Source organism: Ambystoma mexicanum, chromosome 3p, assembly GCF_040938575.1.
Source record: "Ambystoma mexicanum isolate Mex_15411 chromosome 3p, UKY_AmexF1_1, whole genome shotgun sequence".
NCBI lineage: Eukaryota > Metazoa > Chordata > Amphibia > Caudata > Ambystomatidae > Ambystoma > Ambystoma mexicanum.
The window spans coordinates 755,668,395-755,683,143 of record NC_090925.1 but is presented as its reverse complement, the minus strand read 5'-3'; the positions used below and the strand labels follow the sequence as shown (position 1 = coordinate 755,683,143).

The window sequence follows — 14,749 nt, the reverse complement described above, 5'->3', positions numbered from 1 at the left end:
GAAGCATTAAGGACATCGTGGGCTAGCGGTAAGGAGCCAGGTGATGAAGGGGCGATGACACCAAAGTCACCATTGCAATGTTAGTAAGAAAGAACCCCTACAGGGCACCAGAAGACACGCGATTCCACACACGTACCGACAGTCACCCAACCAGCCAGGGTCCCAAAGAAACACACACGCAGGCAGACGAATAGCGAGCCAGCCCTACAAACAGTTTAAAGAACTGAAACAAACAGCTAAAATAGGAGAGACAACCAAACAGTCAGGTAACTCATCAAGCGGAGCGTTTTTTCAGTTACAACCCGCACCTGACTGTGGTTTCAGAGCCCAGTCCAGGCCATGCCAAACACAGCACAACAACCTTCATAAATCAAAAGATTTATGTGCTCATATGGCAAACCCGCACAGAAAGACAGAGCCGGGCCTTTTAGCACAACCATCAGAGCCCTCCCTTTAACATCGCCACAAAGGCCGGGGCCAGAAAACAACTAAACTAGCAGATTAACTTAAACTGTTTGGATGTATGAGCAAACGCTGGAAAACGGGGGAACCAAGCAGGGCTCCCCTGGAACATGCGCAAACACAAGTATATGGTGGAAATGGAAGTATAAAGCAAAGCACAACGGACGGACCAAAAGGCTCCTCCAAACCGGGCTACATTTAAGTACGGCAGCAAGTGGAGAAAACAGATGGGGGCTCAGAACCAGCTAAAACCGCGGCAGTCAGAGCGGGATGCATCCCACCCAAAGGGTAGCTAAAGTAAAAAAAAAAAATTGCCAATCAGGCTTTGATTGTTTCAATAAAAGGAAACAAAATTAGAGCAGCCGTACAAAGGAAAACCAGAGGCCAGCACAAGATGCCGGCACACACAACTACAAGCCAACCCCTACAGGGGCCAGCACCAGGCACGATCAAAGGAATAGCCTAAACTAAGGGGAACAGACAATGCAGCTAGGAAAAAACAAGCAACAACTTTTGGGGGAAACCTGGACAGCTGGTAACCCATGCAGGTTGGGGCGGCACGGGCCAGAGGGAGTAACCTCGGGACCCGATACCCAAAAGTACTGCATATTATGGTTACTGCAATTATGATTGTTTTGTTATGACCATACCTGTGCAATACAATCCCACAGCCTTTTATTGCCAAAACCCAAGTCTTGCGTATTACCTGGGGGGCCGGGAAGAAACGTGGGGCACAGTGCCACCCAGGTCATGTCACCTCCCTGATGGCATATGGGTCCACTGGTTATGGGCAATGCCGCATGTAATAGGCGAGGTTGGGTAACCGGTGCCCCATAGCTGCCTAGGCAGGGGGGAGGGGGAGCAGCAGCCCCAAAAATGGGCCAGCACTCCCCCTCCCTCCCTCCCACCACTACAAAGGTGAGCGCAGTCACCGCACCAGGAAACACAGAGGGAAGGTCAGGATGCCAATCAATACCCTGCCCTCCCCTCACAGGGATGCAAAACATCAGGGCCCCAAAGGCAGGAAGTAGGCGGGGGAGCCAGACCTAGGCACCATAGGGTGTAATTAGCTGTCAGCAGATGCTTGCCCGGGGGCTGGCACCACAGCCCCCACCACACAGAATGACCCAAGGGACAGCCCCTGGGTCCTATGTAAGGGCTGCAGCCAAGAGCAAATCAGTTTGTGGACCCTGCACGGGAACCCAAACCAAAGAGTACTCTGTGCACTCAGAGTCTCTTCTTTTTCCCAGAACCCCCCCATCCTAATAAAAAGGGTGAGAAGAAGGAGAAATAAGACAGGTCACCGTGCGGTGACCACACTGTCGTGGAACAAGAATGGCGTCATGGGTCAGAGGGGGTAACCCCGGGACCCGATGCCCAAAAGTACTGCATATTATGGTTACTGTAATTATGATTGTTTTGTTATTACCATAAATGTGCAATAAAATCCCATAGCCTTTTATTGCCAACACCTACCCAAGTCTTGCGTATTACCTGGGGGGCCTGGAAGAAACATGGGGCACAGTGCCACCCAGGTCATGTCACCTCCCTGACGGCATATGGGTCCACTGGTTATGCACTAGTGTTCTGGATGTCGAGCAACCGCAGAGAGTATGTGTAATTGGGCTCTGGAGTAAGCCCCAAGGGGTAAGAGCATAAACCCTGCTCTAACACCCAGGAGTGTGATTTATGCACAATGATTACGCATGGGATGCGTTGTGGCGCTTGTGCCCAGCCCTTAACGCACCTCGGCTGTCCAGTGTTTGTGAGGCTGGTCTGATTGTGTCTCTGTCTTTCGCTCCACAGATTCCCTCCAGCGGCTGCAGGAGGAGAAGGACGGACTGCAGCAGAAGGTAGCCGCACTCCAGGAGAAGATGCAGGTAATGGGGAGCGCCAACATTCCAGGGCGACGGGCCCATTGGTGGTACTTCAGAACATCCTGTGGTACATATCAAGACACAGATAAAAGGGTGCTGTTTTAAAGTGTAAATAAATGTCTTGTTTTTGTCTGGTGCAGTGCAGCACTTATACATAGTTTTAGCAGACATCTCCTTTTATGTGGGATCGTGCGTGACACACTTGTGTTTTTTAGTTACCTACACGGAGCTTGGGACTCACTCCCGCTCTTTCTGGCACATCATCTGCACACGCCTTGGGCCTTAACTGGACCAGGTCAGCGCAAAGCTCTCACACAAAGCCTGTTTAGTCCTGTTTAGTCCTGTTTGCGGCCGGTGCGGCAGTTGGCAAGAAACGCTGCCCGCTTGCTGTTGTCTCTACTCCGACGTTTTGACTTATTAAGCCACAGATTTATGTTTCGTGACTGCTATCAGTTGATCAAGTGGCAATACGTCTGTACATAAATGTGATAGTCCCACCTTGTTGGAACTAAATAACAACTGGGCTAAGCTTACTCTTCTTGCATTGAAAAATTTCACAACTTGAGGCTACTGAATTACAGATGTATTCATCTTTGTGAACTCATACTGTCTACGAATGTGTCATTGAAAGCTGCTTTCTTAAACGTTAGGTCTGCAGTTGAAGTCTTTGAGTTCATTGAGGAACATGAGCTTGATCGTGTTTTCATCACAGAGACCTGGTTTACTGATACTTCTCAGGCAGCCTTTCATTGTTTAGTACTGGAGGGCTATTCAGATCAATGTATAAACCGTGCTGGGAAGAGGGGTGGAAGTGTTGCCGTAATGTACAGGTGTACACTGCAAATATCCCATTTAGACTCATTGGGGTGGGATGATTTGTCACAAGTCGGTCCACTGATTGTTCGGATTACACCCATTTCTTGGCTAAAATTCCTATTTGGATATAGACACTCAGGACCGGCTCAGGTCTTTCTAGAACAATTAGCTCTATTTCTTACCTTGACCGGGAGTAAACACCGGGAAATCCTTTGTTTGGGTGATTTTAATATTCGTTTATATGACAACTGTATCCCAGACTCTGGGAGATTGTAGACAATCATTATTTGATACCATTGGCTGTTTCTCCATCTTATAATAAAGGCCATTGCTTACACATACTACTGATGAGGTGAACTAGGGTAATTCTGACCAATGTTTTGCTCATTCTGTGGTCGGATCATTCCACTCGTATGTTCTCATTAACCTTCTGTAATGACGGAATTTCTCCCCAATGGTAGGTCTATGTTATTATGTCGTAAAAACAGCGATCTAGCGGAAATATCAAGATCTGAAGTTACACAAGCTTTAGTCCACTATTGGTCCTACTTTAAAACGTGATTTTGTTCACTCATGGTGTGTAACTATTATGGATGATATGTTATAAAACATCACTACTTAAACCCAAAAACATGAAAATATCAAAACCTTTGTTTTCCCAGAGTGTAACCCCTCAACACAAACATTTTAGAAGGATGGATTGGAAGTGAAGGAAGTTTAGAACTGCTGACTGGGCTATCAATGCCAAACGTGTCCTGAAGGGATATAAATTAACGATATTTAAAGCAAAACAGGTTTACCTTCATGAGAACATTGACGTAGTTAAAAATCATTCCAGAGAATTGTTTTCAGTTATTTCACAGTTTTGTCATCCGAGTTGTGCCTCTTCTTCCATTGAACCCTCTCTAGAACAGGCCAATTCATTCAATACCTTTTTTTAAGGAAAAAATAGAAATCATTCAGTCGTCCTCAAATACAGCCTTCATGGTTCCATGTGTTAAAATCGCGGTAAAAATGCCTGTGACCACAAAATATTGCGGCAAAAATGCTGTGGTTTTGACCCCGCAATCCATGATAAGGATGCTGGGGACACCCCTGTAGCCCCTGGACCCATTATACCATTTAAGAGGAGCGGGGGACACCCCCTCATCCCCCGCTCCCCTTAAAAGGTGTAATGGGGTGTACCTTTTTAACACTGCCTTCATACAGACTGAATGTTTATCGTCAGGGCAATCGGAGAATCTCCAACATATTATTCTGCTTGACTTAAGTTTAGTTTCAGAAGATTACACGAGTCCCTAACAGAAGGAATTAAACCTACTAATTTACTTTTTTTCTATGCCAGCATGAACAGTGAGTCGTTTGGCATTGGAGATTGCTCCATTTATGACACAATTCATAAATAAATCTCTTGATCACGTTCTTGTAACTCTGGATTTGAAAAAGGCCATTGTCACGCCTGAAAAAAATCAAATCTAGACCCAGCTTTTCGAATGCATTGTGTCCTCGAACGTATTCCTGATCTATGATATCTTGTCCTGCTTTGGCTGCTTTTGGCGAAAAAAAAATTGTCGGCAGAGGGTGCCGTGCGTCAATGGCATCGAGTCGAGGTCCCACAAAGGCCTACGTCGAGAGTGACATCATCGGGTGTATATGTAGCACCTGCGGTGCCTGTTGGCCTCAGTTCCGTTTTTCAGCAAACGTGTATGCTTTGGAGACTCGGCACACCTCGTTAGTATTTACTTACTACACAATTCTTCAAAAAACATCGACAACATGTCTTCGTCATCGACCCCGACTACACCTGGGTCGGGTTTTAAAAAGAGCAGAGAATGCGATTCGAAAATGTCCATCACGGATCTGCATTGCTTGTGCCTATGGTGTTTGGGGGAGGTCCACGACACGGATTCCTGCTCGAAATTTCAGGCAATGACGAGTAAAGCCCTACGAGAAAGAAAGGAAAAATTGCAGGTAGGCCGTAAAACTAAAACTGATCGTTCCTCAACCTTCGAGTCTGGAGATCGTTTTCCTCGATGCGAAAAGGACAAAAAGAGATAAAGATCCCGTAGTGGCTCCCGCTACTCGTTGTCCTCGATGAAACGATCGAAGAGACGGCAGCATCGGTCACCATCCTCTTCAACATCGTCAGACGAATCCCCCAGCAAATTTAAGTGCCCCAACAAACATTCTTCATCTGCAGAGCAGGAAGCATTTCATATGAAAATGCTATACATTTTTGAGAAGGGCAAGACTCAATCCGCGCCTTCTTCGGAAGCCGGGCGAGAGCGGTCCCGTTCAGACACTCGCGCCCTCGAGCCCGGGTAATCGAAGAAAGACCCATCGAGAACCTTCAAGGTCTCCGATGAAAGAAAGTCACACGAGTCGTGACGAGCGCTCAAGGTCATCGACGCCATCGAAGACTCCACATACCTCGTAGAAAAAATCTTAGAAGATGACCGCCAAATCCTCGTTGGCGCCATTTCCATCGACGCCTTTGTCGACGTCGACACCAAAATCATCTGCGCCAAAAATTACTCAGCCTTCTGAGCATGTTAAATCTGGCAAAAATGTTAAATCAAAACCTCCTCCAAAACCTACACCTTTGGTGGTTCCTGACAAGATGTATGCTCCTGTGCCTAGAAAGGAGTACTTTAAATCCCTCTCTTCAATTTTTGAGGAAGAAGAGAGGTTTGAGGATGAGGAGGTTCCCTTTGGCCTTGAATATGGAACTCCTAATGTACCAGATTATACAATCTCAGAGGAGAGTAAGATGAGAGATCTTGTGGACACACTGCACAATGCTAGTGGTGTTGACACATCGCCTGAAACTGAGTTCGATAGACCGGAGCCAGGGGAACACGCTGATTCCTTGTATCGGCACCTCATGTCAAAGGTAGTCGAATACTTAGGTTGGGCTAGAACACCAGCTCATTTAATTCAGGATGATCTTACTGGTATTCTGGATCAAGGTCCAACTACAGACCAAATATTACCCTTTCATGTGGCCTTACAAAATAAGGTGGACAAAAATTGGGAATCCCTGGATTCTATCCCTGCGGTGGATAAATCCCTCACGAGAAAATACAGCCTTTCCAGTAGTGACCCCGGCTATCTGTCCAAACACCCCACTCCTGAGAGTCTGGTGGTCCAAGCAGCCACAGCTACATCAAATAAAGCGTCGTACCCTAGCATTCCTCCGGATAGGGACGACAAGCGTGTGGATGGATGGGCGCGCAAGGTATTTTCAGCTAGGAGCATGGCCCTTAAGTCGGCAAAGTCCACAAATGCCTTAGCCACATTTCCGTACACTCTGTGGGAGTGCATATCAATTGCGGTGGAGCACATACCAGAAGGGGAGGAAAGGGAAGGTTTCCTAGCTATCGTTAAGGATGGAATACATTGGAGGAACATCCAGTCGAAAGATCATTACCAGTTGGTAAGTAACTTCTTCTTCTTCAGAATTACCAGCCGTAACTGGTCTCCCGTGGCCAGGTAAAATTCTTGAGAACATGGTCATGATCCAACTGCAGGAATGTGTGGAGGAGTCACTACTGTGCTCTTTTCAATCTGGATTCAGCCTAAATTTGGTACTGAGGCGGCTCTGTTTGCTGTTTAAGATGACCTTTAAAGGGTTGCGATGATGGAGATCTGTCATTGTTGGTAATGCTGGACCCATCTGCTGCCTTTGATACAGTAGATCATCACATCCTCCTCAGCCACCTGAGAGAGATAGGAAATGTTTCTGAACAAGCAATTAAATAGTTAAAATCTTACCCATCAGACCGTCAACAGCATGTTAAATCTGGAGGGTTCATTTCAGATTCAATACCTTGGGATGTGGAGTACCACAGGGCTCTTCACTATCGTCTTTGCTATTTAATCTTTATCTATGCCCATTAATGGACATCCTGAATAGGCATAAGGTTAATTTTCATTCTTATGCTGATGATGGGTGTTCATTAAAATAGGTAATGTTGAGGAAACCTTCCTAAGGGTCAAACGGTGCCTTCGCGAAGTCAGCAATTGGATGTGGGAAAACAGGCTTCAACTCAACCCAAACAAGACCACTGTTGCTTTGTTTGGGCCCAAACATCTCTTTAATGCAGTGAAGCGTCTCAACGCACCATGCTTCCTAGGGCTGAATTGAATTCCGCCACCAAGATTAAAAACCTTGTTTGTATCTGCCAGGATAATCTTGGTAGCGAAGGCCAGGTTAGTGCCAAGGTGCAGGCAGTCTTTTAATCTATGCGCTTACTGCGGCAAGCTTTGCTGTTCATCCCTGTGGACGGTCACGCGGTTGTAGTGGGAGACTTGGGGGGAATTCGCATTTGGACTATTGCAGCAGCCTCCTTTCTGGCATCCCAGCCAAACAGCTCCAGAGGTTGCAAAGAGCACAGAATGCCGCTATGAGACTGGTTTGGGGGATGGGGAAGTCCTCCCACATTTCGGCCTTTCACTGGTCACTTCTTTGTCTGGCCATTGGGGACAGAATGGATTTTAAGGTAGTCTGCTTGATCTACAAATGCTTGAACAGCCTTGCCCCTCCTACCTGGTGGATAATATCAGCCATACCGAGATGCTCTGTTCAGGAGATCAACTGCTTTAGACAATTCCACCTTCCTCCTGTGTCTCAAGGCTTGCAGTCTACAGCCCTACACTTTGGAATAGCCTCCCCCAAGAGATCAGAGCGCTCGACTCTTTATCAGTTTCGTAAAGCCCTCAAAACTCATCTTTTCAAATGAAGTGAACATGGGGACGTCATGGTTTCATATGCCGCTTGTGTTGTGAGCTGGTGCGCCACAGATTTTTCTGTTCACCTTTTGTATCCGCTGCGCCGTTATACGGTCAATTCCGTTCTGTGCGCGTTATAAATGATCAAATCATCAAGGGCTCTGACAATGTTATGGTGAAGTCCTAGCAGGGTCTCACAGGCCGCCCCAGCTTATCCCATAGTCTGTTTCTTTGATGTCTTGTATTACTGGGATCGGGCAGATACATGTATGAAATGAAGAGTGCAAACAGCACCTTTCTCTGTCAAGTCACATGGAACAAATAATTAGCATTCCAAAGCCCCTCATTCCGTGTATTCTCCGCAGTAAATGCCTGCACCACATAAACATTTTTTTTTTAACTCCTCAATGGTGACTGGTCTTAAACTTGCTGAAATGAAAACAGTGGGTTAATAATGCATGCATGCGAGCACATTTTGTTTGCAAGATTCTTTGGTGAAACAACGGGGTGTGAAGGCAATAGGCCAGTATACCGAGATGTCCTGTTTTCTCGTAGAAGGTAAGATATTTTCAAGAATAGGGTGGTCGAATTGTTTTACTGACTCCTTGATTTTGGGAATGAGGGGGGGGGGGGGGTTAAAATGAATGTCAGAAACAAGGAAAGGTGGTATTTTCAAAAAATGCAGATGAGCAACAAAACCGCTTTAAGACGGAGAGTGCCACCACCGGGGCAACAGAGATTGGACGTGGGCCCCTATTTCTAAACGGAGCCTGGGTGAGCGGAGGGGGGCATTCTGCTCCTCTTTGGTGCCCAATATTATTGGTTTTGCAGAATCTTTGGGACCACGGGTAGTCGTGAAATTGGTATGTAAATACACCAATCTTTCCTTGGTTAAAAAAAGGCTTTGTGTTTTATAGGAGCAGCGTGGAGGGTGAATCTAAAAGCACAATAGACTGACAGAGTTTGGTTATGTTAAAGTATAGATATGTTTCTTTAAAAAAGCCAGGAATTAAATCCAGAAGTAGATGAATAATTATCACAATTAGAATACGTAATTATCCCTGAAGACAAGCTTAGAACTGTACATTTACAGAGTAACTTTAATGCTGGTCAAACCTTGCTTCTAGGGGAAGTGGTTGCCTGGCGTGAACATTTTACTCCTAATTGCGGTGGGCGAGAAATAGTAGGAGATCTGGCAGAGCATCCAACTTGACTTAAAAGGATCCATCCAAATCTTTCACCCGAGTCCACTCGGCTTGGGCCATTCTGATCACCCACAGTGCTAAGATCCATCCAAATCTTTCACCCGAGTCCACTCGGCTTGGGCCATTCTGATCACCCACAGTGCTAACATCACAATGACGTATACTCAAACTGCAGATCCTATGTTAGACACTAGATGGCGCAGTCCCATAAGTTGTCCATGGTCTCTTAAGGATTTAAATTAAGCTCATTTGACAACCTAGATCAGCGACAGGCTGTAGGGTGGAACGTAAGCCTCGAGAAGAAGAACATCGCTTCGTTTATGCGCCCTCCTGGTCCCTTAGAGGCGATTCAGTGTCGGTGCTCGCTCTACCAAAACAAAATCCAGTAAGCTATAGCTCAATGGGTTTAGTGCCCGGTGTCTAGATATTTGGGTCACTTGTTATGATTATCGCGGAAACTCCTTTGGCCTTTCATCCATAGGTCCATGGCATAAGGACCATTTGGTTGGGTAATAGTATCCACCATTTATAGGGGAGAGAAACCATTCACGTTTGTTGCTTACGTTAGAAAGTTCCTTTATATTATGTAAATCGCCTCATCCCTTAGCAGCATCTTTTATGTGCTTCAAAGCTTCCTTGGTAATTACTACTGCATCACACATTTCTTTATAACGATGTGGCAGCTGGTGAACCTTTTAATTAGAGAGTCAGTGAAAACAGCGGGGTGCTCCCCCAGCTGCTTTCTGTGTACCCTATTGCCAGAAAGAACCTTCCCTAGATTGGCAATATATAGGTTGAAAAGTGATGGAGCCAACACACAGCTTGGCAGAGTCCACGAATTTTTGGAATTGCTTTTGACATTGAATCCCGAGAGTCTAGATGAACTTTTCCCCCTGTGTCTGAGTGTATGTAGCTTTAACATTTTTAATTATCGGAGCTGGACATCCCATGGCAATGAATTTCTGTCATAGACGGCACCAATTTAAGACGATCAAAAGCTTGTGTTGGGTTAATGGATGCCAAATACACGAGGCAACGGGAAACGTGTGATTGCTGCTGAATTAATGACTGAATTACATTGTTTAAAGCACAATCCGGCGGGTCGAAAACCCCAATTGGTTCTCATCTCCCTTTACTTGCTTAGCAATCCAATTACTAAGATTTTTTTTTAAATGACAGCTGAGACAATCTTTCTTGTAATTCACTCTGCGAATCTGGCCCCCCTCTTGAAAATAGGAACCAAAATAGACTTCTTCGAAGACTCCTGCATGGTTTTCGAGGTTAGAATATGAGAGAGTAAATCCGACAGGACTTCAGACCAAAGGGTTGGATTGTCCTTAAGGATCATCAGCTCTTGTCTGGATGGCTCTTGTATTTATCAAAAGAAATGAACCATTTTGTATTCTCCCAGGGGAGGGGCTCATCCGTGGTATGGTGCATAGATCCCAGAGAAGTAAGCATTCCATTCTGGACCAGAGACTGCCTTTACTTGAGAAAATTGTGTTTGAAATGATTCTGATCTATTGATAAGCTGCCAGAAGCACTTCATCCAGGGCAGGATGGAGAGCTCTTAGGATTTCCTCAGCATCTCTCTGATATAGAATGTTTTTATGGGATTTTAGCCAGTTCTTACAGACTCGTCTAAGGACTTTCCGGCAGCTTAACGAGTGAGGATTGTTATTACTTTGTAGTTGCCTCAGATTGCTTCTTATTTACCCTTTTTTGATGGCTGCCATTGCATCAAAGCAGTGCTTCCTGGGACACTGTCTTTTATAATTCCGATTGTTAACTTTAATGATCTCAGGTAATTTCTATGCTATTTAAAATAATAGATGGTTCTGTGGTTCATTCAGAATGGCTAGAATGAGACAGACTAAGTTTTTAATTAAATTGGAGATAGTGTTGGGAGCCTGTCAGATTCTCTTTTTGTGGGCATCCACCAAGAAGTTGGTGGTAGTCTCACATTGAGACTGTGTGGACCATTTTGGAGAAATGGCCATCTGGAACCGTGCATGATCACTAGTATCGGAAGATTATACTTGAAAAGATGCATAGTTGTCAAACAAAAGTCTAGACAAAAAAATAAAATAAATTGTAGAGGGTTTAACATCCCATGACCACGTAGACTTGGTCGGAATATCCTTGCCTAATTGACCTTTTGCCATAAGAAGACCCCTAAAATCACATTCCCCCCTTATTATAGATTCTTTAGTATGCAATCCATCAGAAATCAAGGGATGAGTTTCACAGTCTGCATTAAAATCTCCTGCCACCAGTACCTCGATAGATGAACTTCTGGCCACAAATCCAACACTTGACTCCATCTAGTAAATGTAACAATTTTCTAGAGGGATTTGTGAGGAGTCAGAAATGAAACTCGGACACAAATTTGCCTTGTTTTTGGTTAAAGACTTTTATTCAAAGAAAACGGGGTTGGGGGAAAATGCCTCTCTGACCCTGCTCTAAGAGGAATTTCCCTACCTAAACCAAAACTAAGGATCTGCCTGTGTCAGAATGTCCAAAATAATACTGTCCTGTGTCCAAAGTTCGATTCTGACCCTCAAACTAAACTGTAAGGTTAAACAGGGAATGTCTTTAACCTTTAGGAGGTTTTAAAATGTGTTCACAAAATAAGAAGAAATGGTTCCGACACAAACGTTCTTTGAGGATAAGAGGTCTCTGCTCCAGAGGGTGGCTGTCATGATGCCTACCTCCAAGGAGCCAGGTCCGACCCAGCGACCCCAGAGGCAGGCATCATTTCCCCCAGGGGAGTGCCAGCGGGCCCAAGCTGAGGCCCTTTGGACGCAGTCCTGGCGCCTTAGGCGCTAGGCTCGTGTTGGACCTCTGTCCTGGCGCCTTAGGCGCCAGGCTCATAAAGCTAGACATGTGTTCAAGTGTTTTAATGTGCACTTACCTGATGCAGACCATGCTGCCACATCCAGGCCCTCTTGAGGCCTGAATGGAACTACTTTACCTGTGGGACTACTTTCCACCCGGGTGTGGTCGGGGAAGGATACATACCTGATCGGAGGAAGGATACACACTTGGTACTTCTTCCAAAGCTATTTAAACCACACCCGATCAGCAACTCACGCTTCGCGTTGTTCTGCTCCTCGCAGCTGGACGCTCACCGTGTCAGCTCCTGCATCTGGACTTCAGCCACGCCTGTCAGCATCCTGGGTCACCTGCAAAGGGAGACAAGAGACCTTACCAGCTAAATCTGCACCACAGAGACATCACCGACGATCCTGAAAGGGAAGACATTATTTTTAAAAGCATTTCGTTACGATCGCTGCAGCGCTGCATTTCACTCACCTTTCCTGGGTTCCTCCATCTTCAGCAGCGATCATCCGGATACACAGCCACTTCCCAGAGCCTAGAGAAAAAGACAAGAATAAGAGGTGAGAGAAGGAAGGGAATAAATAAGACTTACCTGTTGGGTCATTTCCATTTCATTTCGGGTCTTGCCGCTTCCAGGCATTTTCCGGACCCCGGCCCCTATGGGGAAAAAAGACAAAGACATTGAATGAGCGTATGCAAAGACAGTTCCCGAGCGCTCATCCAGAACTAACCTGCCATTTACTGGAACTGGAACTGCACGTTTCACTTTGGGTCGGTGCCATATCTCCGGCATTCCGAACCCCGGCCCCTAAGGGGAAAAAAGACATAAGCATTAGCGCTTGCTGCAAAAAGACAATGAACATTATTATTAAGCTTGGACTTTTGAACTTGCAACAGAACTTTTACAGAGCCTTACCTGAATAGTCAAGCTTACCTGAACTCCCATCAATCCTCAATCCAGTGAAGTAACTGGGTTTCAACGCGCCCCTGCATCAGAAGCAGGATGGAGAGCTCATCCTTCCTGACCCTAAGGTGAGACTTCACGGGGAATCATGGAAGGGTATCGTGGAGGGTTGGAAGAGAGTGGGAGGCTTGAGCATAACTCAGTCAGTAGGTAATACTCCCTTCTCCAGCATGGGGTCTGGCATGGATTCACATGCTCATGAATATTCCCCGTCGTCAGGCTGGGAATCCTCGGTAAAGAAAAAAAACCAGTATCAGTTTAGTTTCTGATCTGTCTTTCGTAGTAATAACCAATCACTGGTCTCTGCGTCATACTGACCACAGCCAATGACTGCCCTCTACCTAAGCACCGCCTCTGGCAGCCATCTTCAGATTTTTACTGCACGTTCATGTGTTGGGATCCTCGTGCTATTGCTCTCGAGCGTTAGTGCTATTTTTTCACGTTTTTTCTCAAAAACTTCGTTTTTTTCAGTCAAAAGAGCCTCAAGCTCCACCGACTCTCCATCCGATCAACGGGGACCCGTGTCGGATTCGTCTGCGCCCCTCAAGGGTGAAGATTCCGTCGAGCTACGCTTTTGGAGGACTCCAGAAGCTTCTCAGGGCCGGACATGGCCCAGGAGAAGGGAAGCTTGACGCCCGGAAAGCTGTTCAGGGTCTGCCCTGGATGCCAGCTGCAGAACGTCTTTAAGGAGGACGAACACTCCTTTTGTCTCTACTGCTTACATGAGGACAAGACGCACGTGGAGAAGGACACTGCGTTTTGCGGCAATATGTCGGAGCGGACCATGAAGGACCGCCATCAACGTCTCGCCAACTGGCTGGAAGGGAAGAGCCCGTCAGGCGAGAAGAAGAGGAAGAAATCCGAGCGGTCTTCTAAGACCTTTGAGGACGCCCCGGCGACGGGGGTCCAACACAAGGCCAAGCACCGCGAGTCCGCTGGCACCGGGAGCGCCGAACGGTCGGGCTCTACGGGCGCCAGGCAGGGCGCACCCTCCCCGGCACCTTCAGCCACGAGCCAACGCTCTGGGTCGGGTAAGAGGAAGGGCGAGCACCCGGCGAAGCTCCTGGAGAGGCCCCGGTCGAGCTCGAAGGCCCCATCGGAGGGGGAGCGAGGCAGTGTCCCCCCCCTCAAGGATAAGGCGGTGAGCGCACCTAAGATGGTGAAGGCCTTAATCCATCCGGCCAAGCCCTCTATCGAAACTGTCGCGGCGGCCCTGGCTCAGCCTGTGGAGGCTACACCAGTGGTGGCGACCTCAGGGCTCAGAGTCTCCCTGCCACCTCGGAGGGAGTCCTCTTTTGTGCCCATCGATAGGACCCCCGTGAAATCCCCGGCGGGGAAGAAAAAAGGGGGGCAGGGCGTCGTCGTAGATTCGGCTTCAACCTCGGAGGAAGAGCTGATCGAGGTCTTAAGCCACGGCCTTGGCGTGGAAGAAGACCGGCCCGTCGGGATGGATCCCGACGCAGGTGACGACGACATCGTCGAGGGTGCCGACGGGGCCCCTGATCGCCCGTCGGATTCCCCTCTGCCAGCGCCGCAAGACAACTCGGCGGCCATTTTGTTGGCTATACAGTCCTTATGCTCAGAGATAAGGACGAGACTACCGTTGCCGACGGAGGAACCTCTCCCGTCGGGGGATCCTGAACCGGGACCTTCTGGTGTTCCCCCGCCCAAGAAAAGGATTCACCCTCCACCTCCTTTTCAGCCGTCGCGCCCCATCCAGCCCTCCTCCCCGTCCACCCGAGGGGATGATACGGGGACTGACACGGCAGCGACGGATACGGACGACGAGGTATACGACGAGGATCTACCGTCGTCACCTCCCACCAGGGCTTCTCCGCCCGACGAGATTGGAT

General features: G+C 47.3%; 1 protein-coding gene across 2 annotated transcripts in view; it reads left to right on the top strand.

The window, feature by feature from the left end:
* LOC138580810 (cytospin-A-like) overlaps nucleotides 1-14,749 on the top strand; it is a 437,746-nt gene that overhangs the window by 310,999 nt on the left and 111,998 nt on the right. For both annotated transcript variants that reach the window (XM_069651662.1, XM_069651663.1), the window contains exon 6: nucleotides 2,269-2,342. In XM_069651662.1, coding sequence (XP_069507763.1) covers nucleotides 2,269-2,342 — 74 coding nt within the window. The remainder of the gene's footprint in view (nucleotides 1-2,268; nucleotides 2,343-14,749) is intronic.